This window comes from Bufo gargarizans, chromosome 7 (assembly GCF_014858855.1).
Source record: "Bufo gargarizans isolate SCDJY-AF-19 chromosome 7, ASM1485885v1, whole genome shotgun sequence".
Lineage (NCBI taxonomy): Eukaryota > Metazoa > Chordata > Amphibia > Anura > Bufonidae > Bufo > Bufo gargarizans.
This window is the reverse complement of record NC_058086.1, coordinates 57,383,780-57,408,676: the sequence shown is the minus strand read 5'-3', so window position 1 is coordinate 57,408,676 and position 24,897 is coordinate 57,383,780. Positions and strand designations below refer to the sequence as shown.

Below are 24,897 nucleotides of genomic sequence, written 5' to 3'. Positions count from 1 at the left end.
AACCACTGGGGCCCCTGCCAATCCGACTCTCTATTCAACTCTCTGGGGCTGCCGGGGAAGCTGTTGGCTATTTCCAGCATTCCCATAGAGTTGCTTGGATTGTCAGACAAGCTGCATGTCTGCTGCCCCATTCAAACAGGTGACCATGGACCTCCGTTCTACTAACTGACACCCTCTGGTCATACTTATCAGTCTGACACCCCGCACCCTGTCCTGCTCGGGTGTAACTGTTGTCGGTAGTCTGCTCCGGAACTACACTTCACGGTCAGCCTTGAAGGGAAGGGAGCTCGCTAGTACAGTGAAGTCAATCCGAGCAGCTCTGTAGTGACTAAGGCCCTTTTCACATGTCCATGAAGGATCAGTGTTTGGTCCGTGTGTCCGTTTTTTTGCTCTCCGCGTTTTATCCGTATTCCACATACACTGTTAAGCTGGAACTTCGTTTCCGGAGCATCTCCTACCGGCGGTCCATGAAAACCACAGACTAAACATGGATGCCATCCGTGTTGTGTCAATGGTTTTCACTGACCCGTAGACTTCAATGGCCGTGTTTGGTCTGCATCACGGACCAAAGTAGTGCATGTCTGTGTGGTTTAACCCTTCACCCACGCTCGGTGGAGAATCGCCGATATGTGAATTAAATACATTACAATAAATAGGTACGTGTTCTGTCTGTGGAGAACATGGGCAGCACACATCTGGGATTCATGGATGTGATATAGGCCTAACTCCCTCCACTGTAGGGGGGGTGCAGGCTGTAGGACCCCCACTAATCAGCTAGTTATGGCCTGTCCTGAGGATTAGCCATCACTTAGTAAAGACTGGACAGTCCCTTTAAGGTTCCCATACATATTAGATAAATGTCGGTGGGATTGGCGGAGTATCTAATTTATTGGTGTCAGGGAAAGAAGGGTAAGGCGACTTTCACACTGGCGTTTTGGCTTTCCGTTTCTGAGATCCGTTCAGGGATCTCACATGCGGTCCAAAACGGATCAGTTTTGCCCTAATGCATTCTGAATGGAAAAGGATCCGCTCAGAATGCATCAGTTTGCCTCCGATCCGCCTTCATTCCGCTCTGGAGGCTGCCTGCAGCGTTTTTCTGTCCGCGATTTGGTGCGGAGCAAGATGGATCTGTCCTGGCACGCAATGTAAGTCAATGGGGACAGATACGTTTTCTCTGACATGATAGAAAACAGATCCGTCCCCCATTGACTTTCAATGGTGTTCATGATGGATCTGTCATGGCTATATAAGACATAATACAACCAGATCCGTTCATGACGGATGCATGCAGTTGTATTATTGTAGTGGAAGCGTTTTTGCAGATCCATGACTCATCCCTAAAAAACGCTAGTGTGAAAGTAGCCTAATGCTGGGTTCACACCTAAGCGTTTCGCAAACGCGCGTTTTTATGCGCGATTTTGTCGCGCGTTTTTATGCGTGTTTTTTGTAATAGTAAACGCGCGTTTGGGTGATTGACAGCAGTGTTGTCCAAAGAGTCTGTGGCCCAAATGCGCGTCAAACGCGCCAAAAAAAGCTCCTGTACTTGTTTGAGCGTCGGGCGTTTTACAGCGCGATCGTACGCGCTGTAAAACGCCCAGGTGTGAACCATTCCCATAGGGAATCATTGGTTCTTGCCTGTTGTGCGTTTTACAGCGCGTAGGAACGCGCTGTAAAACGCTCAGGTGTGAACCCAGCGTTAGGCTACTTTCACACTAGCGTTCGGGGCTCCGCTTGTGAGTTCCATTTTAAAGGCTCTCACAAGCGGCCCCGAACGCATCCGCCCAGCCCTAATGCATTCTGAGTGTATGCGGATCCGCTCAGAATGCATCAGTCTGGCAGCGTCTGTCCTCCGCTCCGCTCAGCAGGCGGACACCCGAACGCTGCTTGCAGCGTTCAGGTGTCCGCCTGGCTGTGCGGAGGCAAACGGATCCGTCCCCCATTGACTTTCAATGTAAAGTCTGGACGGATCCGTCTGAGCTACTTTCACACTTAGATTTTTTTCTAAAATATAATGCAGACGGATCCGTTCTGAACGGATCCCGTCGTCTGCATTATATGAGCGGATTCGTCTGTGCAGACCCCAGACGGATCCGCTCTGAACGCAAGTGTGAAAGTAGCCTTAGATGTGTTGAATTTCATCATCCGATAAGACGCCATCAGGGGTGTCTGGCAGCGGCTTACTCCTGCCTCTCCATTGAGAACACATGCATGCTCGGACGAGAGGACGGGTGTTGACCGAACAAGCATCTGACAACTATTTGAGGTGTACGGGAATCCTTAGGATCTAAATTTTTATTTATTTTTTTGTTTTGACTGCCTATTAATGAAAACCTGACATCGTCCTAACCCCCGCCTGAAATCTGTGGAGTCAGAGAGTGCGTCTGATGTGATGGGCCTTAGTGCTTCCATAACCAGCAATATCCTGTTTACTCCCCGACCTCACAGAATCCCTTGTGTTCTGATCCAGAGGCCGCATTCCTGGCATTCTAGCATCTAAGGAGTTAAGTAAAACCGGGTGCTCGCACAGGGTCGGAAAGTACATATAAAGGGTATAAGCCCACGTCTTGTTGTTCTAGATCCCAAATTCAATAATTATTAATGTTGTTAAAGTTTTCTATTGAGAACTGATGTTTGAAACGCTCCGTGCAGTTGTGCAATGTACTCTAATGGGGAGCCACGTGAGCTCGCCGCCCCAGCAGGTGGGTGGTGCCACGCTGCCACTGCTTTCACATTATTATCTGCTCGTCGGATCCCCACTTGCTCATTTTCACTCTTAAATAGCGATTCACTATTGCAGTGTTATAACCCTGGTTATGCCTTTTTAAAGGGGTACTCCAGTTGTTAGAAGTTATCCGGATAGGGGATAACTATTACATAGGTGGGGGTTCTGCCGCTGTGACCCCTACCGATCATGAAAACGGGTTCCCTGCAGCCCCGCTGAAATGAACAGAGCGGCTGTTCGGGCACGCTTGAGGCCGCGCCATTCATTTGTATGGGATTTCCGTAGAAAGCAGAGCGCCAAATATATCTTTAGACTGCTCAAAAAGAGAGGTTCATATAAACCTTCACATTTAAAAGGGTAGCCCCATCTGGGATTTCGATTGCATATTTCTAGGATATGCCATCAATGTCATATTGGGGGTGGGTCTCGCCTCTGGGCCCCCGAAGTGAAGGAGAGCACACCATGCGTGCTCTCCATTCATCGCTATGAGAGCTGCAAGCATAGTCTGCTATCTTCAGAAGCCCCCCACCGCTCAAGCGCGGCAACCTCTTTATTCAGCACTATGGGAAGCGCTCAACCATTTATCTGGACCTCCTATAGCCCTGCATGTGTGGCTGCTCTCTATTCACTGTTCTGGAGCAGGTCCCACGTCTGGGACCCACACTTATCTGACATTGATGGTATTTACTAGTGATATGGTTGGAGTACCCCTTTAAGATCTTGTCACATCTTTTTGACCAGATTCTAGATTGGTATTCTGTTCATGTGCTCTCGATTATACATCAGATTGGAAAAGGTAGGTTCCCTCAGAATTGTGATGTGCATTCACACGACCATATCTATTTTGCAGTCTTCAAAAAATCTGCATGGCGTCTGTGTGACATCCGTGTCACATCCGTCTTTTTTTTGCGGATCCGTTGTGACAGTGCCTATCCTTGTCCGCAAAACGGAAAAGAATAGGACATGTTCTATCTTTTTTGCGGGGCTACGGAACGGACATACGGATGCTGACAACCCACAGTGCGCTGTCTGCATTTTTTGCTGACCCATTGAAATGAATGGGTACGCCTCCTATGCGCAAAAAATGCAGATTGGATGCGGACCAAAAATATACGGTCTTGTGAATGGGGCCTAACTGTCACTGCAGAACCCAGCCTAAAAGGGTTTTCTGGGAAAGAAGTATTAATGATGTGTCTTCAGGATGACTTCTCAGGCCTAAGAAAGGGCTACAGCGTTCGACTGAGCGCCACGGCAGTCGGACCCCCACAATCTCATATTGATGAGCTATCCCCAGGCTTGGACATCAATAATTTAATTCCTAGTTAACTTTTTACGTCGTTTTGCTCAGACAATAGAGTTTTCAGCAGCCGAACCCCCAGAGAACAGCTGAACGTGAGGCTGTCTAACATGGTGAACCATTTTTTTCGGCAGATCATTGGTTGGCATTCAGTCTGCCAAGTGAAACGCCATGACCAAAAGCTGAGAATAGAGAACGGCTGTATAGGGGTTTTCACCATTAAATGGGTTGTCTCATGGAGCCGCCTTCTGTCCATGTGCCCTCTATAAGGGGCCATCCCTGTATTAGGGCCCTTCCACATGATCGTATGAGCCGGCCATATGTCCCGACGCGGCATTGATCGTGTGCAGGGGAGCGCACAGCATCATAGGTTACTGTGATACTGTGCACGTCGGGCCCCCCACGCGGGGCAATTGTCCCACACTCATATGATCTTATCGGTCGTGTACAAGGGCCCTTACTGGAATGACCATTCATCTGAATAGCACCCTGTATGGGTCAGGTACTGCAGTGGGCTCTAATTAAGCAAACGACTGCACTGATTAGTCGGTCTGCATTGTTGATGGCCATTACCATTGCAGACCGACAAAACGGTGCGGTCCTCATTGGTTAAATTGGGGCCCGCTGCTGCCCGTATGGCTGCACTTCTCAGCGCGGCCACATTGCAGTCGCGTCATGACCGCTCGGTTTGGTCGTGTCCAAATGCTACCTGTCTCCTGTCATGGCCAGGTACTAGTGTTTAGGATATTTCAGTGTAGGTTTCTGCAATCCGGCATTCGGGACAGCGCACAGGTAGACATCTGTCTAATTTAAATTGGGAAGTGTGACCCCATGGTTCTTGCGCTGATCCTGTCTATCTAATTTTATCTGTATTTTTATTTTTTATTTTTTTTGAGGTCTGGGTGAGGTCACAAATTAAATACCTCTTTCTATGACTCTTATCGTTTTATTGCGGCCTTTGGAGGAGATTTTTCAAACTGGTGTAAAGGAAAACTGGCTTAGTTGCCTATAGCAACCAATCAGATTCCACCTTACATATTCCAGAGGGACTCTGAAAAATGAAAGGTGGAATCTGATTGGTTGGTATGGGTAATTGAGCCCTGATAAATCTCCCTCTTTGTCTTTTACCTCACCTTTTAACCTACTTCTGTTCTTTCTTTCAGCCCAATATGTTTTGATATGATTGAGGAAGCCTATATGACGAAGTGTGGACACAGCTTTTGGTAAGAAGTTTTTCCTTTTAAACTTAGATTTTTAGCTGCATTTTCTTCAAAGGATCCACTAGGTCTCTATCACACCTCAGTGATTCACGTACATGTGCTGTCCGTGGTCTCCACAGACCACTCGCATATTCATTAACTTTGTGTGTAATCACATCTGAGATTACTGATGGCTCGCTCACATTATAGTCTATGAATCCGTGAAAACTGCAGACACAACACAGATCAGTTTTCGCGGATTGTTGCTAGGAGATGCTCTGGAGTCTAATTTTCAGCCTAGCAGTGTCCGTGAAACAGATGACACACAAACGGAAAATCACGGAACCGGGAGTCGATCACTGATGGATCGTGACACGGATGTGTGAATGAGTCGGCAGTGATTGTGAGCCAAAATCATCCTTGGGTTCGAAAACGCAGAACAAATCTTTCCATTAGGCGTCATGCACATGATCGTGTTTTCGCTCCACATCCGGTCCGCACCTTTTGCAGATCGGATGCACACCCATTCATTTCAGTGGGGACGCAAAAGACGCGGACAGCACACCATGTGCTCTCCGTATTCGTATGTCCATTCCGTGACCACGCAATATAGATAGAACATGCCCTATTCTTGTCCGTTTTGCGACTTTTATTTGTTGTTTTCGTTGTTCGTTGTTCTTTAATAATTTAGAGATTAGGGTTATTAGATGACCGGCACAAAGTGAAAGTGAAAGTATATTCATGCAGCTAGACAAACAGTTAAAGGGGTTGTCTCATCACAGACAATGGGGGCATATCTCTAGGATATGCCCCCATTGTCTTTATAGGCGTGGGTCCCACACCTATATCCTGAACGGAGCCCCAAAAGTGCTGCCCTCCATTCATTTTCTATGGGGTTGCCGAAATTAGCCGAGCCTTGGCTCGGCTATTTCCGTTGGGCCCTTAGAAGTGAATGGGAGCGGTGTCTGGACATCTGCGCTGTTCCTCCAGCCATCACCTTGCGGGGCTCTGTTCCCGATATCGGTGGGACCCGCTCCTATAAGACAGTGGGGACATATTCAAGCAATATGCCCCCATTGTCTGTGATGAGACAACCCTTTGTGACCGAAGGGGTGAATATTTTTTATAAAGACTAATTAATACAATGGTTTTTAGCCCAAAAAAATTTGTCTTTAATGTATTTAGTTATTTTTTGTGTAACTCCAAAAAATGCTTGATCAGTACCATGGAGGGATGAGGTATCTTTGGTGTTTTAGTGGCAGCGCTAGATCAGTGGTTCTCGTGGCTTGCAGACCCACTTCCATCTAATCTGCTGATTCCCCTGCAGGATATATATGGAGGATGAAACAAGTAGAGTACTGGAGCCGGTCAGTCAGAATGGGTCTTCTGTGGCGTTGGTAGACATGACATACTGGCGGTATTATTTCAGGCAGGGATGTAAGACTTGTCCACTTCTGAAACCTATGACGCTGCTCAGACTTGGACCCTTTATGCATTTTGTGGCCGCACGAGGGGAGGGGTGGTGTAGACTTTTTAACAATAATTCTCTAATTATACCTTTTCTCTCTTTTGATGTGCTGGGAAGTATTCACTGTATGTGAATGTATTTTATAGACTGTTTGGAGCTGGACTGTTCCTGGGCACAGAAAGCCACGGAGTCCGGATTAGACTTCCTGAATTTTATAGTTTGCCTGGTTGTGTTCCTCTAGGATCTCCAGTATTTCTTTTTTTTCTTCCCCTTTTGTCTTTGGCATTTGTTGAAAACGTGTAAACTATGTAAATTGATAGTTGACATCACCACTAAGTATCTGGAGCTTTTGGAAGCCGTCAATTAGTGGATTGTGCTAGGACAATGAACTTTTGAGTCTATATGCTGTTCGCAGGCAGAGTCAGTGTTTTTTAATGTTCTCCGTTGATGGAGTGCACTCGATTGTTTGCATTAAGCTAGAACATTCAATTCCTCATTTCACAACCTTTTTTTCGATTTCCTTCTGCGTTTTCTACACTTAACCCACCCTTCCTAAAGCAATTTTTTTTATCCTTACATGAACTGTGAGGTCCCACAGAGATGTGCTGCAGACTTCAGAGCTCCAGAAATGTAGAGAAATGTAATACTTTTCTTTTTTGTTTTTTAGTGCTGACTGCACCGAAAGTCGTGATGGCACGGCTATTACTGATGTACAGTCAGGACCTTAAATCCTATAGCTTGATTGAGAAAATCTCTTGAATTTTTTTACTTGCTTAACCCTATGCATGCTGAAATCGAAGTGAAGAGGGATTTGCCTTACCACACTGCCAAAGCATGACCAAGGCCCAATTTTCAATCAAATGGATATCATAGGAGACCGTCCGTCTAGGTTCTTACAGATATAATGTATTTTTCGCCCTATAAGACGCACCTGCCCGTAAGATGCACCTAGATTTTAGAGAAGGGAAATAAGAAAAAATATATATTTTTTATTGGACTTCAGATCAGAGCCCCAGTTAGACCCCCAGTGATAACTGCAGCTCACATCAGACCCCCAATGTTAATAAGCCCCCCAATCAGGGTGCAGATCAGACCTCCACTCAGATCAGACAGCCAGTGTTAATAAGACCCCCAATTAGACCTCGCATGAGACAAAGAAAAAATAAAAAATCAACTCTCCTCTCCTGTTCCGGATGCTGCCACCGCTTCTGAGATCTGGCACTCTTACTGAGTGCTGTGGCCCATCACACAGCGTGAGGTCACAGAACGTGCCGACGTCCTCGCACTGTGCGCAGCTCACAGCATGGCATATGGAGTATGAAGAACAGTAAGAGATGAGAACAGAGCCAGCACAAGGAGTGATGTATTCACCACTCCCCCGTCCTACTGTACTGTAGAAGCGCTCATTAGTATTCGCCATATAAGACGCACTAACATTTTTACCCACTTTATTTTTGTGTGGGAGGGGGGGGGGGTCAAAGGCGTGTCTTATAGGGCGAAGAGTACGGTACCTTCTGTTAGCCAGTGCGAAGAGCTGCAGCAAAGTGTGACTATCGCACTGGGTATAACAGTTTATTACATGGTCACTCAGCCAAGAGAGTGGAGGTTTTGCTCATAGGTTTCCCCTGTGATGCCCCCCCCCCCCAATCTGCCTTAAAGCCTATGGACACCTTATGGGGTAATTTAGTTTTTATGATTGAGTTTTACTCATTTTAGGCTAAAAATCTTTTTTTCAATTGGTCTTTATTAAAAACACTCAGCTGTTATTTAGTGCAGTGGTTAAAAAAAAAAAAAAATCTGTCTGTTTGCAGAGTATCACTTCTCACTCCCTTCAGCTGATGGCTCATATGTAGCTCTTATTTCTGATCTCCTAACTAGAGATGAGCGAATTGACTTTGGATGGAACATCCAAAGTCGATTCGCTAAAAACTTAGTTGGAAAACTCTCCGTACAGTATTAAAATGTATGGGCTCAGATGAGCAGAAGTTATTACTTCACGAAGTCGTGCGAGACTTCGTATTATAACTTCTGGAATTAATTATTACTGTAAAAAAAGAGTTCGGTACCAAGGTTTTTTTTTCAGTAATGATTCCTGAAGTTATTTTACGAAGTCTTGCGCGACTTCGCAAAGTAATAACTCATCGGAGCCCATACATTTTAATACTGTACGGAAAGGGAACAAAGTTTTTAGTGAATCGACTTTGGATGTACCATCCAAAGTTGATTCGCTCATCTGTACTTCTGACCTTCTAAATACTCATTTAAGCTAAATTCTTTTCAGTTTGATAGCGATAATGAATGTTTGAAAAGAGCTCAGGGAAAAGAGCTACATATGAGCCATCAGCTGACAGGAGTAAGAAGTGATACTCTGCAAAGAGACTTATTAGTTTTTTCACTTTCGCCTATGACAGCACCCCTGGAGAGACCGCCTCCTCCTCTGGACAGGTAACGGGAACCAGAACACCTTTTAAAAGACGTTCTGTTTCCTGTCCTAAGAGGCAGGAGGGAATTGGATCGCCAATACAATCCTAGAGCTCCGGCAATGAATGCGGTGAGGAGGGGTTCCCCGAGCGGCGTAAGTCTCCATGGGGAGCAGCTGCTGAAGTCTGGGCTGCAGTCTGTCACTCACCTTCCGTCCCCTTCCCTGGACCTGGGGAGGTCTTTACCTCTGCGGCTGTGTTTGCATGTTCGGCCGCCGTCCCGCGTGGGTCTACAGTCTACTTCCGGGTTTAGTGGTGGGAGGGAGCCGGCAGCGCGTGCTGAGGAGAAAATGCCCAGCCAGCTCACTGCCATGCCAACTGAAGAGCTGGAAGTTTTCCATTCCGCCTGATTGTGCTGCTTAAGGATTGGAGCAGGTTCAGCGTGCTGAGACCAATGATACATCGGTACCAAGGTGGGGTAAGAGGGGTTATTCCCCAGCAGATTTTAAATTTTAGTATTGCTCATGGGGTCATGTTTGTTTATGCCTAGATGTCTGAGTCTTCCAGGAAGACATCCAGAGCTAAAGAAAGGGGGTGTGCGGTCTGTAAAAAGAAGCTATCCTCTGCATGGGCTAAACCCCTTTGTCAAGGATGTGTCAGCAAGTTAATGGAGGAGGAAGCTCCGTCTTTGATAAGCAGTATTAAGCAGATGATCAAGGATGAGGTCAAATTGTCAGTTAGCGTTTTGATTAAATGCCGCCCCAGTACTTCTTCTGCCGCATCAAAAGATTCCCCCTCTAGTGACAACGATTTACTTTGGGGTTTGGAGGAAGAAGGAGACTGTTTGTCTTCTGACGATTCTTCTGAGGACGAGGCCGCAGGAAAACCGCTGTTTCATACTAAGAACACTAACTCCTTAGTCAAGGGGATTAGAGCTACTATGGGGTTGGATTATCAAAGACCTCAGCAATTGGTGCAGAACTCTATGTTTGAGGGCCTAGGTCCTAGAAAGAAAAAGGTTTTTGATATATGAAAAAACATTCAGACGGTAATTGCCAGGGAATGGAAAAGACCAGATTGGAAGTTTTTCGTTCCTTCCTCTGTTAAGCGGAAATATCCGTTGAAGCCTTCGCCCCCTGGGATAGGGCCCCAAAGCTGGATGCTCCAGTGGATAAGATATCAAAAAAGAAATTCTCTCCCCTTTGAAGATATGGGTTCCATTAAAGGGACACTGACAGGCCCAAAAAGCATATTTAGGTATATATATGACAGTACAGGTCATATGAAGTGTATAAGAATCATCTAAGTATCCCCCCTGTCCACCTTATAAATACAGTAAGGCTACATTCAGACGTCAGTATTTTTCTATATCCCGATTTTCGGTCTGTTTTTTGCGGATCCGTTGTTCCTGAAAATGTTTCCGTATGTCATCCGTTTTTTGCGGATCCGCAAAAAACGGAAACATGTATAAATTTCAATAAGCAAATAGTTGTTTGGATTTCTTTGAAAAAAAAAAAAATTTAATTTCCAGGAACGGAATCCGCATAAAACGGATGACATACATAATGACATCCGAATGTCTTCCGTTTTTTGCGGATCCATTGACTTTGTATTGTACCAGGATCTGAATTTTGCGGAAAAGAATAGGTTACTCAGCCTTGGAGGGCCTCCTCTCGTCTGTTGCTTTTATTTTAGGGAGCTAGGAAGGGTTCCGCTGCCTCTTCTCAGTCTATTGCTAGGTGGATCAGCCAGGCCATTTACTTAGCTTACTTTTCTAAGGGAATAGTTACGCCCTCAGGTTTTGGGGATCACTCTACAAGATCAGTCTCCACGTCATGGGCAGAGAGAGCTTCAGCTTCAATTGAGCAGATTTGTAGAGCAGCTACCTGGAGTTCGCCTCATACTTTTTTAGGCTACCTTCCAATGAAGGTCTTTCCTTTGGCCGTAAGGTGCTGCAGGCTGTAGTCCTGCCCTAGATAGAATTCTTGCCTATTCTCGAGGGGTGCTGTCATAGGCGAAAGAGAAATATTGGATTACACTTACCGGTAATCATTTTTCTTTGAGCCTATGGCCCCTTGCAGAGAGTCTACATCCCAGCACCCGGCCTGACCTCCCAGCACTGACGGGATTCACATAGCATTATATTGATTTATGAAGCTATGTAACCCTTACAGTTCTAGAATGTATTGGATAAACACTGGCAGCATTATGCCAGTGTTATCCAGAACTGTAAGGGTTACATAGCATCATAAATCAATATCATGCTATGTGACCCCCCCCCCCCCCCTTCCCCCCAAAAAACAACTTATATACAGGTCCTTCTAAAAAAAAATAGCATATTGTGATAAAGTTCATTATTTTCTGTAATGTACCGATAAACATTAGACTTTCATATATTTTAGATTCATTACACACAACTGAAGTAGTTCAAGCCTTTTATTGTTTTAATATTGATGATTTTGGCATACAGCTCATGAAAACCCAAAATTCCTATCTAAAAAAATTAGCATATCATGAAAAGGTTCTCTAAACGAGCTATTAACCTAATCATCTGAATCAGCTAATTAACTCTAAACACCTGCAAAAGATTCCTGAGGCTTTTAAAAACTCCCAGCCTGGTTCATTACTCAAAACCGCAATCATGGGTAAGACTGCCGACCTGACTGCCATCCAGAAGGCCATCATTGACACCCTCAAGCAAGAGGGTAAGACACAGAAAGAAATTTCTGAACGAATAGGCTGTTCCCAGAGTGCTGTACCAAGGCACCTCAGTGGGAAGTCTGTGGGAAGGAAAAAGTGTGGCAGAAAACGCTGCACAACGAGAAGAGGTGACCGGACCCTGAGGAAGATTGTGGAGAAGGACCGATTCCAGACCTTGGGGGACCTGCGGAAGCAGTGGACTGAGTCTGGAGTAGAAACATCCAGAGCCACCGTGTACAGGCGTGTGCAGGAAATGGGCTACAGGGGCCGCATTCCCCAGGTCAAGCCACTTTTGAACCAGAAACAGCGGCAGAAGCGCCTGACCTGGGCTACAGAGAAGCAGCACTGGACTGTTGCTCAGTGGTCCAAAGTACTTTTTTTGGATGAAAGCAAATTTTGCATGTCATTCGGAAATCAAGGTGCCAGAGTCTGGAGGAAGACTGGGGAGAGGGAAATGCCAAAATGCCTGAAGTCCAGTGTCAAGTACCCACAGTCAGTGATGGTCTGGGGTGCCATGTCAGCTGCTGGTGTTGGTCCACTGTGTTTTATCAAGGGCAGGGTCAATGCAGCTAGCTATCAGGAGATTTTGGAGCACTTCATGCTTTCATCTGCTGAAAAGCTTTATGGAGATGAAGATGTCATTTTTCAGCACGACCTGGCACCTGCTCACAGCGCCAAAACCACTGGTAAATGGTTTACTGACCATGGTATTACTGGGCTCAATTGGCCTGCCAACTCTCCTGATCTGAACCCCATAGAGAATCTGTGGGATATTGGGAAGAGAAAGTTGAGAGACGCAAGACCCAACACTCTGGATGAGCTTAAGGCCGCTACCGAAGCATCCTGGGCCTCCATAACACCTCAGCAGTGCCACAGGCTGATTGCCTCCATGCCACGCCGCATTGAAGCAGTCATTTCTGCAAAAGGATTCCCGACCAAGTATTGAGTGCAGAACTGAACATCATTATTTGAAGGTTGACTTTTTTTGTATTAAAAACACTTTTCTTTTATTGGTCGAATGAAATATGCTAATTTTTTTAGATAGGAATTTTGGGTTTTCATGAGCTGTATGGCAAAATCATCAATATTAAAACAATAAAAGGCTTGAACTACTTCAGTTGTGTGTAATGAATCTAAAATATATGAAAGTCTAATGTTTATCAGTACATTACAGAAAATAATGAACTTTATCACAATATGCTAATTTTTTTAGAAGGACCTGTATACAAAAAAAAAAAAAGTTAAGATGTTATGTTTCTTGGTTCTTGAGAAAGGACTGGAGGTAGAGGGGAGGATCCCTCTTTTAAAAACTCATTCTGGTTCCTGTTTCCTGTCCAGAAGAGGAGGCGGTCTCTCCAGGGGTGCTGTCATAGGCTCAAAGAAAAACGATTACTGGTAAGTGTAATCCAATATTTTTTATTTTTTATCCCCCTGTATCTCAAAACGGCATGTGCCTTAGCGCTCGTGCACACAACTGTGCTCGGTCCAGGAAACACAGCCTGTGAGTCAGCTGCACCTCCGGGACCAACGGCAGCTGCTGACCTGAACTCATTGAATCAGTGAGTTTGGATCAGAGGAGCCTCCGTTGGCGCGGTTGTCATGTGCATAAGCACCAAGTTAAAAGGAAACCTGTTTTAGGTTAGAAAAACATGTTGCAGCTCAGTAATTGTGCTGTAATGTGACATGGCAGTGACTGATCCCTCACATGACTGACACTGGCAGTGCCTGATGGACCTCATGGACTTACTTTAATGATGTCTGACACCTTACTGGGAAAATTCCAATTTTGCCAATTTTTTTTTTTTTTTTGTTATGCAGAGTTGTTGGAGGCTCCAGGGCAGATGTGAACCCAGGCTATTACTGGTGCATGGTTTGATGGCACACTAGTATTAATAATTGTGCCCCTGTGTGTGTGTATAACCTTAGATATTCGGGTTGGTTACAGCTTAAAGGGAACCTGTCATGTGGATATTTGATTAAAATCTAACTAATTATATACAATCATTAACTACTAAAAAGTACCTTAGATGTATTCACTTACTGGTGTGACAGATGGTTACCTCATAATATACACACAGAGGCCACATGCTAATGAGCTGATTTGAGACCAGCGTTTATTTAACCACTTCAGCCCCGCTAGCTGAAACCCCCTTCATGACCAGAGCACTTTTTACACTTCGGCACTACACTACTTTCACCGTTTATCGCTCGGTCATGCAACTTACCACCCAAATGAATTTTACCTCCTTTTCTTCTCACTAATGGAGCTTTCATTTGGTGGTATTTTATTGCTGCTGACATTTTTACTTTTTTTTGTTATTAATCGAAATGTAACGATTTTTTTGCAAAAAAATGACATTTTTCACTTTCAGCTGTAAAATTTTGCAAAAAAACCCGACATCCATATATAAATTTTTCGCTAAATTTATAGTTCTACATGTCTTTGATAAAAAAAAAATGTTTGGGCAAAAAAAAAATGGTTTGGGTAAAAGTTATAGCGTTTACAAACTATGGTACAAAAATGTGAATTTCCGCTTTTTGAAGCAGCTCTGACTTTCTGAGCACCTGAGATTCCTGAGGTTCTACAATGCCCAGACAGTAGAAAAACCCCACAAATGACCCCATTTCGGAAAGTAGACACCCGAAGGTATTCGCTGATGGGCATAGTGAGTTCATAGAACTTTTTATTTTTTGTCACAAGTTAGCGGAAAATGATGATGATTTTTTATTTTTATTTTTTTCTTACAAAGTCTCATATTCCACTAACTTGCGACAAAAAAATAAAACATTCTAGGAACTCGCCATGCCCCTCACGGAATACCTTGGGGTGTCTTCTTTCCAAAATGGGGTCACTTGTGGCGTAGTTATACTGCCCTGGCAATTTAGGGGCCCAAATGTGTAAGAAGTACCTTGCAATCGAAATGTGTAAAAAATGACCGGTGAAATCCGAAAGGTGCACTTTGGAAAATGTGCCCCTTTGCCCACCTTGGCTGCAAAAAAGTGTCACACATCTGGTATCGCCGTACTCGGGAGAAGTTGGGGAATGTATTTTGGCGTGCCATTTTACATATACCCATGCTGGGTGAGAGAAATATCTTGGCAAAAGACAACTTTTCCTATTTTTTTATACAAAGTTGGCATTTGACCAAGATATTTTTCTCACCCAGCATGGGTATATGTAAAATGACACCCCAAAACACATTGCCCAACTTCTCCTGAGTACGGCGATACCAGATGTGTGACACTTTTTTGCAGCCTAGATGCGCAAAGGGGCCCAAATTCCTTCTAGGAGGGCATTTTTAGACATTTGGATCCCAGACTTCTTCTCACACTTTCGGGCCCCTAAAAAGCCAGGGCAGTATAAATACCCCACATGTGACCCCACTTTGGAAAGAAGACACCCCAAGGTATTCAATGAGGGGCCTGGCGAGTTCCTAGAAATTTTTTTTATTTTTTGCATAAGTTAGCGGAAATTGATTTTTTTTTTTTTGTTTTTTTTCTCACAAAGTCTCACTTTCCACAAACTTAGGACAAAAATTTCAATCTTTCATGGACTCAATATGCCCCTCAGCGAATACCTTGGGGTGTCTTCTTTCCGAAATGGGGTCACATGTGGGGTATTTATACTGCCCTGGTTTTTTAGGGGCCCTAAAGCGTGAGAAGAAGTCTGGAATATAAATGTCTAAAAATGTTTACGCATTTGGATTCCGTGAGGGGTACGGTGAGTTCATGGGAGATTTTATTTTTTGACACAAGTTAGTGGAATATGAGACTTAGTAAGAAAAAACAAAAACAAAAACAAACAAAAAATTTCTGCTAACTTGTGCCAAAAAATATGTCTGAATGGAGCCTTACCAGGGGGGGGTGATCAATGACAGGGGGGTGATCAATGCCAGGGGGGTGATCACCCATATAGACTCCCTGATCACCCCCCTGTCATTGATCACCCCCCCCTGTAAGGCTCCATTCAGACATCCGCATGATTTTTACAGATCCATGGATACATGGATCGGATCCACAAAACACATGCGGACGTCTGAATGGAGCCTTACAGGGGGGTTATCAATGACAGGGGGTGATCAGGGCGATCACCCCCCTGTCACTGATCACCCCCCCTGTAAGGCTCCATTCAGACATCCGCATGATTTTTACGGATCCATGGATACATGGATCGGATCCACAAAACACATGCGGACGTCTGAATGGAGCCTTACAGGGGGGGGGGGTGATCAATGACAGGGGGGTGATCAATGACAGGGGGGTGATCAATGACAGGGGGTGATCAGGGAGTGTATATGGGTGATCACCCGCCTGTCATTGATCACCCCCTGTAAGGCTCCATTCAGACGTCCGCATGTGTTTTGCGGATCCGATCCATGGATCCGTAAAAATCATGCGGACGTCTGAATGGAGCCTTACAGGGGGGTGATCAGTGACAGGGGGTGATCAGGGAGTGTATATGGGTGATTACCCGCCTGTCATTGATCACCCCCCTGTAAGGCTCCATTTAGACGTCCGTATGCGTTTTGCGGATCCGATCCATGTATCCGTGGATCCGTAAAAATCATACGGACGTCTGAACGGAGCCTGACAGGGGGGGTGATCAATGACAGGGCGGTGATCAATGACAGGGGGGTGATCAGGGAGTTTATATGGGGTGATCATGGGTGATCAGGGGTTTATAAGGGGTTAATAAGTGACGGGGGGGGGGGTGTAGTGTGGTGTTTGGTGCGACTGTACTGACCTACCTGAGTCCTCTGGTGGTCGATCCTAACAAAAGGGACCACCAGAGGACCAGGTAGGAGGTATATTAGACGCTGTTATGAAAACAGCGTCTAATATACCTGTTAGGGGTTAAAAAATTCGGATCTCCAGCCTGCCAGCGAGTGATCGCTGATGGCAGGCTGGAGATCCACTCGCTTACCTTCCGTTCCTGTGAGCGCGCGCGCCTGTGTGCGCGCGTTCACAGGAAATCTCGCGTCTCGCGAGATGACGCATATATGCGTGACTGTGCGCAGGGCTGCCACCTCAGGAACGCACATCTGCGTTAGGCGGTCCGGAGGTGGTTAATTCAGAGCTATAGCCACTCCCCTGCCCACCTGCTGCTGATTCATATGGAAAATAACGGTCAATCAGCAGCAGGTAGGCGGGGAGAGTCAGGAGCTCATGAATATTCAGGACTCATCATTATGAGTTGGAGCTTTTCAATATAAGATGTTGGCAGATTGACTGGGTCAATTATAGAAAGTGACCCAGCATTTTGCTAAGAGAATCAGTCACTTATTTATGTTGCCCTTAGTTAGGACACCATAAACATAAAACTGGTGACAAGTTCCCTTTAAGGTAACATCTGTGCCAAACCTTTTGAGGGGGAGGAGATGAACTGTATTGACATGTGGTGTTTTTTTTCTTTTATTGCTGTTTTTTAGGCATTATAGGGGTACTCTGATTATGTTAAGCTATCCCCAGGATAGGGCAGGTGGCAGCAACCTCTGGCACTCCAGCTGTTCTGCAACTAAGTTTCTCAGAAGGCTTCACTCACTTTGAAGGGAGTTAGGGAATAGGATAGGATATAACTATTAGATCGGGGGGGTGTGGGGGGGGGGGTAGCGCAATGGACATACTGATTGCTGTCCGCATCCAATGGGTTACGCACCCGTTCAGCAAAAAAAAGTGGATTGAATGTGGACTGAAAATACGGTCGTATGAAGACCCCATTAGCATAAGGACTCCGCACAGCTATTCCCATGCCGCAGGTGAAGTGTGGATGTAACTTATGTAAGGGCTTCCAGTATTGGGGTCCCTGGAGACCAACTCCACTCTGAGCTAGCAGCTATAAGCTAGACGGCTGGTCTAATTGCACAACCTTCTTAAAGTAAAAATCTCCAGCAAGAAGATCCCTGGTACTTCTGATGGCGACTATTATGAAATACGCTGCCGCTACTGAACCTGCCGCCAACATATCTATTAGAGATGAGCGAATTTTTCATGTTTCGTTCACACTTAGTTTGTTAGGTAAAAGGTGAATTGCAATTCTATGACGGACTGCCTTTAGAGGCATTCCGTTATTCATTCCGTCATATTAGAAGTCTATGGGCTGCCAAATGGATCAGTCAGGACTCCCCTGCATAACGGAAAGTGGGACGGATCCGTTTTGCACGCCATAGACTTCTATTATGACGGAATGAATAACGGAATGCCTCTAAAGGCGTTCCTTTATGCATTCTGTCATAGAATTGCGTTATGGTCCGTGGTAACTGAATTCATAACGCAATTCACCTTTTACCAACAAACGAAGTGTGAACGAGTTTCATAGGCGGAAATTCGCTCATCTCTAGTATCTATAAGAAATATTAGAAAAGGTAAAAAAGATTGCAAGTCTCATGACAAATGCAATTGACGGTCTGTTGTCCTTATTTTCAGCAGATTTTTCAAGACTCCTCTTTAGGCTACATGCACACGACCGTATGTGTTTTGCGGTCCGCAAATTGCGGATCTGCAAAAAAATATAAAAAATGGATGACATCCGTATGCCATCAGTTTTTTTTCTTTTCCGGATCCATTGTAACAATGCCTAAAACTGACAAGAATAGGACATGTTCTATTTATTTTTTTTTATTTATTTTTTATTTTTTGTGTGGGGCTACGGAATGGACATACTGATGCGCTGTCTGCATTTTTTTCGGACCCGTTGAAATGAATCGGTCCGCATCCTATCTGCAAAAAAAACCTGAACGGACACAGAAACTAACAACGTTCGTGTGCATGTAGCCTTATGCAGCTTTATTTCTGACGCCCGTGGAGCCATGAAGTAGTAATCCTCTCCAGCGTCTTTCACACATAGAGGGTTAAAATCTATTTCCCAGCTTTAACTTAACGCTCCTGTGCTAAACCTACATACGATTCCCAAGTTTCTGGGAAAAAAAATAAAAATAAAATATCTAAAGAACTGAAGAATAGCAAGCTTGGTAAAATCACATCCAGGTGTCAGTCTGGATGGATATCTCCTATTTAAGACCTTTTTAAAACTAATAGCAGCTGCCTCCCTGACATTGGAGACGTTTTATCCCTGGACTAAATCCATGTTCTGTGAGAATACAGAGGGGGAAAGATGTTTTTGTTTTTCTGCGGCTCATCTTAAGCCCTTTGTTACTAAAGGGGCCCCTTGGTGTTGTGGAGTATGCGGTGTTGGCCCCGCTGCCGGTACATGGAGAGGACCTCTGATTTGTCTCTGCGTACTCCGCTCTGCACTTCCAGACACTGTCCATTGTTCACAGCTGAATGGGACACTGTTGTCGCGTCTTTGAACGGCACGCTGTCTCTACGTAGACTTAGAAATCTTCCCTAATAGTCTTTGTTTTCACGTGTAGAGCTCCTGGTTTTGACGAGCCTCACTGGTTTAGGCTACATGCACAAGACCGTATGTGTTTTGCGGTCCGCAAAAAAACAAACAACTGATGACGATCCATTGTAATAATGCCTATCCTTGTCCGCAAACTAGAAAAAATAGGACAAGCGCTATTTTTTTTTTTTTTGCGGGGTGACTGAACGGACATACTGATGCGGACAGCACACATTTTTTGCGGACCCGTTGAAATGAATAGGTCCGCATCCTGTCCGCAAAAAAAAAAAAACTGAACGGACACGGAAACAAAACACTGTCGTGTGCATGAGGCCTTAGAGAGAGATTCTGCCTAGAACGGTTATTCTATACTCTGAGAACTGCATCAGTGTGCCAATCACTTTGGTGGCACGTGGTTTTTCACACTGTGACCCAGTTCCCCCCCCCTCCTCTCATCATGGTCGAGAAGACTCACTGGTGACGGGCATATGAGGTGTGTTAGGTGGCCATGCATCCCATCCTCCCATACACATGGTTGATATTTGGGAGGAGAGGAATAAACCAATACCAAACACTTCTCTACCTTGAGAACAAAGGATCGGGCATGTTGTAATCCAACAGACTGATTCTTGTTCTCCAACACTTGACGTCAGGTCAGCTTTGTGACACCTCCGCAAACATTGGATTGGCAGGTTCAGCTGATGTGGGGCCTTTATATAACCTGATTTAATGTATTTCCTGGCACTATTTCTTTTTAAAGGGCATCTGTCAGCAGTTTTGTACCTATGACACTGGCTGACCTGTTACATCTGCACTTTGCAGCTGAAGGCATCTGTGTTGGTCCCATGTTCATATGTGCCCGCATTGCTGGGAAAAATGAAGTTTTAATATATGCAAATGAGCCTCTAGGAGCAACGGGGGTGTTGTCATTACACCTAGAGTAGTTCATTTTTCTCAGCAATGCGGGCACATATAAACATGGGACCAACACAGATGCCTTCAGCTGCCAAGCGCACATGTAAGGGCCGCTTCACACGAGCGGATGCCTTGCGTGGCATCCGCTCCGTGACAGAGTGCCAAGACCCGCTGCAGACTGCAGAGGCACGGGGCAGTAACATGACTGTTAATGCTCCGTGCCTCTCTGTGATCTCTTTACTACGAAATCACAGTGACAACTGTGATTTCGTAGTAAAGAGATCACAGAGAGGCACGGAGCATTAACAGTCATGTTACTGCCCCGTGCCTCTGCAGTCTGCAGCGGGTCTTGGCACTCTGTCACGGAGCGGATGCCACGCAAGGCATCCGCTCGTGTGAAGCGGCCCTAACAGGTCAGCCAGTGTCATGGGTACAAACCTGCTGACAGATGCCCTTTAATCTGTTTACGGGCACCTTTGTAGTCCTGCACATTGGGTGGCTCGATCTTGAGCATGACTGTGCCGTCTAGTCCAGCATTATTACTTTAAAGGGGTTATTGGGGAATTTTATATTATGACCTATATAAAACCTATCCTCCATCAAAATTATTGGGGGGGGTCGAACTCTTGCCGATCACCTGTTGGAAGAGGTCAGGTGCTCGGCGAGCGCTTAGGACTCTTTCTAGGCCGGTGACATCACGTTCATCAGTCACGTGGCCTACACCCAGCTCGATTCAAGTGAATGAGGCTGAGCGCGATATCAAGCACAGTCGATATACAATGTACGCTATACAAAGGCCGCGGCTCTCACAGGAGCTCTGGTGCCTTCTCAAACAGCTGATTTGGCGGATTTCCCCGTTGTCAGATCCCCACCGATCAGATCCTGATGACCTATCCTGAGAATAGGTCATCAGTATTAAAATCTCGGAAAACCCCTTTAAAGATGCACCAAATGGAGCATAGTTTATAAATTTGGAGCTCGTTAACGCAACGCAGACTCCTGCCAAACAGACTTAAAAATTGCCCTTATGGTGGATCCCCGAGGTTCTCTCCGCTCTGTTCACCGTGGCAGGTTCCCTTTAAATACAAGTTCTTTTGGAAGCGAAGTTTCTTGTGCGTCTGCACCTCTCTTGTATGACCTCTGGAGCGCACACATTATTTCATCAGCTTTTAATGTTATGCTCGTCCGCGTTGTTGGCCCGGGCCTGAATTGGGACCATTTTGTTCTGCCTGCATTGAAATCCCCCCCCCCCCCCCCCCTGAGCACAGCGCTGTACCGAAGGGGCCGTTCCCTTTTTATTTATGTGCTCTCCACATGTATAACAGTCGATCCATGCCGAGAAGAGACATGCACGGTTCCCAGGCTTTAGATAGGCTTCAGGTTCACATTTTGCATTCTTTAACACTTTAGCTCTCAATGGATCGGCCTTTCTTTCTGGTAATGAAAACCCATTGCTCCTAATCCAGTCCCGTAGTGTGAGCGCCCGGAGCCCAAGGAGATGGACGTAAAGAACAGCAGGGAGGCTCTGATGGCAAATATCAGACATCTTCCTTCTGTGTCGCTCAAGTTTTCTTGGAAGTATTTCATGGCGGCATAAGCTTCGTATCATCACAGCCCAGATATCCAGTTGAAAAGCGTCAGTTCTCACCGAGAAGCCACCGAAAGCAAAGGCGAAAGGCCTTTAAAATAGCAAATAAATGTTAGGAACGCAGCAGTGGAAATTTGAGTGTATAGACAACTTATGTCATCGGCCGCTGTCCTGCTGGTGCGCTGCCACGTGGTGCACAGTTTACACCTTTTTTGGTATACGCTGTAACGTAACTTTGTTATTTGATATATTTTTATCCCCCGATAGTCAGTGACGGCCAAAAGACAGCATGTGTTTTGTCTCCTCACAGCTACAAATGCATCCATCAAAGTCTGGAGGACAATAACCGCTGCCCAAAGTGTAATTACGTGGTGGATAACATTGACCATCTCTACCCAAATTTTCTAGGTGAGTGTGATCGTTGCGCCTTGTGTGCATTCTCTTTTTAGGTGTTTTTTTTTTTTTTTAAAGGGGTTGTCTAACCTTAGACATTGGGGGCATATTGCCGGGATATAACCCCCAATGTGTGATAGGTGCGGGTCCCAGAGGTGGGACCCATAGCTATCTTTAGAACAGAGCCCGCAAAATTAAGGAGAGCGCACCTCGCATAGCTCCTATGGGAGTGCCGAAAATAGCTGAGCAGCGCACTTGGCTATTTTTAGCAGTCCCATTGAAATTAACGGTAAACGCACTGCCAAAGTGCGGCCACCGTTCAATTTACTTCTTACTTTTTTTAGACCTGGCGTGAGCAGGGAAAAGTCACAGATGGAGGCGCAAATAATTTTTGCGCCACACTCGGAGACAGATACGCCAGAAAATCCTTAGTAAATGACCCTCATTGTGTTTATAGCAGGAGCTTTTTCTACCACATACACCAAACGTGATGCGGACAAAGGGGCACATCTATAACGCCGGTCTTAATAAGCCCCTGCGCTAGCACAGGATCCGCCGAAGTTATGAAGTGGCACCGGCCTCTCCATAACTTTCGCGCATCCAGCGTCTGTTCTAAATGTAAGACAGCTTCTGAACCCAAATGAACTGGTTTGAGCACCAAGGGGATGTCTGGGCCCCTTGGAAAACTTCCTTTGTAACTCCCGTCCACTCTGCGCACTCCAAGCTCAGAGGCATGTTACAAGAACGCTGCTCCAAGGGCTTAGTCCGACGACTCGGTGCTCGACCAGCTCATTTGGATATTACTAAAAACGCACATATTTTGGCAACAGTTCCACCTACAGATAGAACGAAGGCATTGTTTTGATCAGCATGATCAACCCTACCAGGCACAATGCCTGGTTTAATGGGGTTTATCATGTTAACAGAGGCTCCTTGAGCTGGGACTATGGTATGTTATGGCTGTTTTTGATAACTTTAGATAATCGGTGTAATATCAATGCATGTTTTAGTTCCTTATATACAATCCTTTGGCCTCTGTTTCTCTCAGTGAGTCACCTCAGGTTTATTTTTCTTTCAGTAAATGAACTTATTCTAAAACAGAAGCAGAGATTTGATGACAAGCGGCTGAAGCTGGACCCATCGGTAAGATGTGAATAAAGCCTTACTAAATGAAAGTGACACGAGTTATCAAAAAGCAATCCCACGGACTGCGCCCCTCTGATATCATGTGTCTAGTGGTTATCAAAGCACCGAGTCCTGTCCTTGCATTGCTCCAGGAAGTAATACATCTTAGGCTGGACAAATTGCTAAACTTTTATAATGGAGGTATAGCAGTTTATTATTTTGTTGGTACGTCGCACCCTTCCTGAAATGGCAGTAACACCGCTCAGAGGAAGGTGACTGCTGATACATAGGTGTGGAGGGGGGGTGACAGAACAGACATGGTCTTCCCTGAACACTGCCTGGTCAAAAATCACACTGCAAAGCTGCTGGAAGTTTGGACGCAACTTTGCTAGGTGGTTTTTGACGACAGTTTTTACAGATTGAAATACGTTTTTTACATGTTTCACCTGTACAAACACTAAAAATACCACCACGTATGAGTCCAGACCAAATGGATTATGTGAACAATGTCATTTATAAATGTAAATGTTCTGTTACTCTCAGATGCTCATCATTTTAAAGAGCGTTGTCTGCTTTCAGTGAATAGAAACACTCTTGAGGTCAAAAAATCACCCAGGCTGTCCACCTGCCTAATGTTATGTAGTTCCACTTCTTGCTGCCAAAATAGGACTGACCCATCAAGGCATACACCCCACAAGACCTCTGGGCACCAGTTGTCCTCCTTGGACCACTTTTGATAGTGTCATGGTAGATTATTTTTATTTTATTTTTATTTTTGGATGATCCCTAAACAGGGGTTCCAAACATGTTGTCTGCAGTGTTCTCCATCTCAAAATTCAGTCTAGGGTCCAAAGAATGAGAAGACATTTGAGTCTTCCTTTTCCTCTTCTGAACCCAAACAGCAGAAGACTCCTTTTATTAGCAAAAACCTGGGTAATACCCTTACAACCTAAAAATACAAATGAGCCAATCGGATTCTGTCACACGGTCCTGTATGTCTTCCCAACATACCATCTGGATACAATTAAGGATACTCTACCGGGGGGAAAAACCAAAGGAATTCCTTTGTCTACATCAGGGATGGCCAACCTGCGGCTCTCCAGCTGTTGTAAAACTACAACTCCCACCATGCCCTGCTGTAGGCAGCTGGAGAGCATCAGGTTGGCCATCCCTGGTCTAGACCAGTGTGCCGCCAGCTGTTGCAAAACTACAACTCCCAGCATGCCCAGACAGCCTTTGGCAGTGCGGGCATGCTGGGAGTTGTAGTTTTGCAACAGCTGGAGGCACACTGGTTGGGAAACACTGGTCTAGATACACAACGTCCCCTCTGTAGCCATCTAGCTTTTATACTAAACATTGCAATCTAGGTACATTCAAGATTTAATTATGTCACTACTATAGCAATAGGTACTACCCACTGCGTACCAGGAATATCACCCCAAACCTGCCATTTTCTGACCCACCATACGTCTGGCCGCAATTTGGCCCTCATCAGAGCAGCTTTGATTCTTAGAGATGATTTAAACGACTGCATTCGGTCCAGGAAATGCGGGCCCTATGGCCCCGTGTGACTGACTGAATCATAGTGATTTATGATAGTCGGTTCCTATCTGGTTGTTTAGCTATTGTACTGTGCTCACATGGTGATGTGAGTACAGTACAATAGACCAGCGATCAGATTAGAGCTGACTTTATCATAAAGTACTTTGATGCAGTCAATTCGTGTCA

The 24,897-nt window shown here is 45.3% G+C and overlaps 1 protein-coding gene across 2 annotated transcripts in view; it reads left to right on the top strand.

Moving 5' to 3' along the window:
* COP1 (COP1 E3 ubiquitin ligase) overlaps nt 1-24,897 on the top strand; it is a 188,822-nt gene that overhangs the window by 6,474 nt on the left and 157,451 nt on the right. For both annotated transcript variants that reach the window (XM_044301397.1, XM_044301396.1), the window contains exons 2-4: nt 5,183-5,242; nt 21,962-22,059; nt 23,123-23,187. In XM_044301397.1, the coding sequence (XP_044157332.1) occupies nt 5,183-5,242; nt 21,962-22,059; nt 23,123-23,187 (223 nt within the window). The remainder of the gene's footprint in view (nt 1-5,182; nt 5,243-21,961; nt 22,060-23,122; nt 23,188-24,897) is intronic.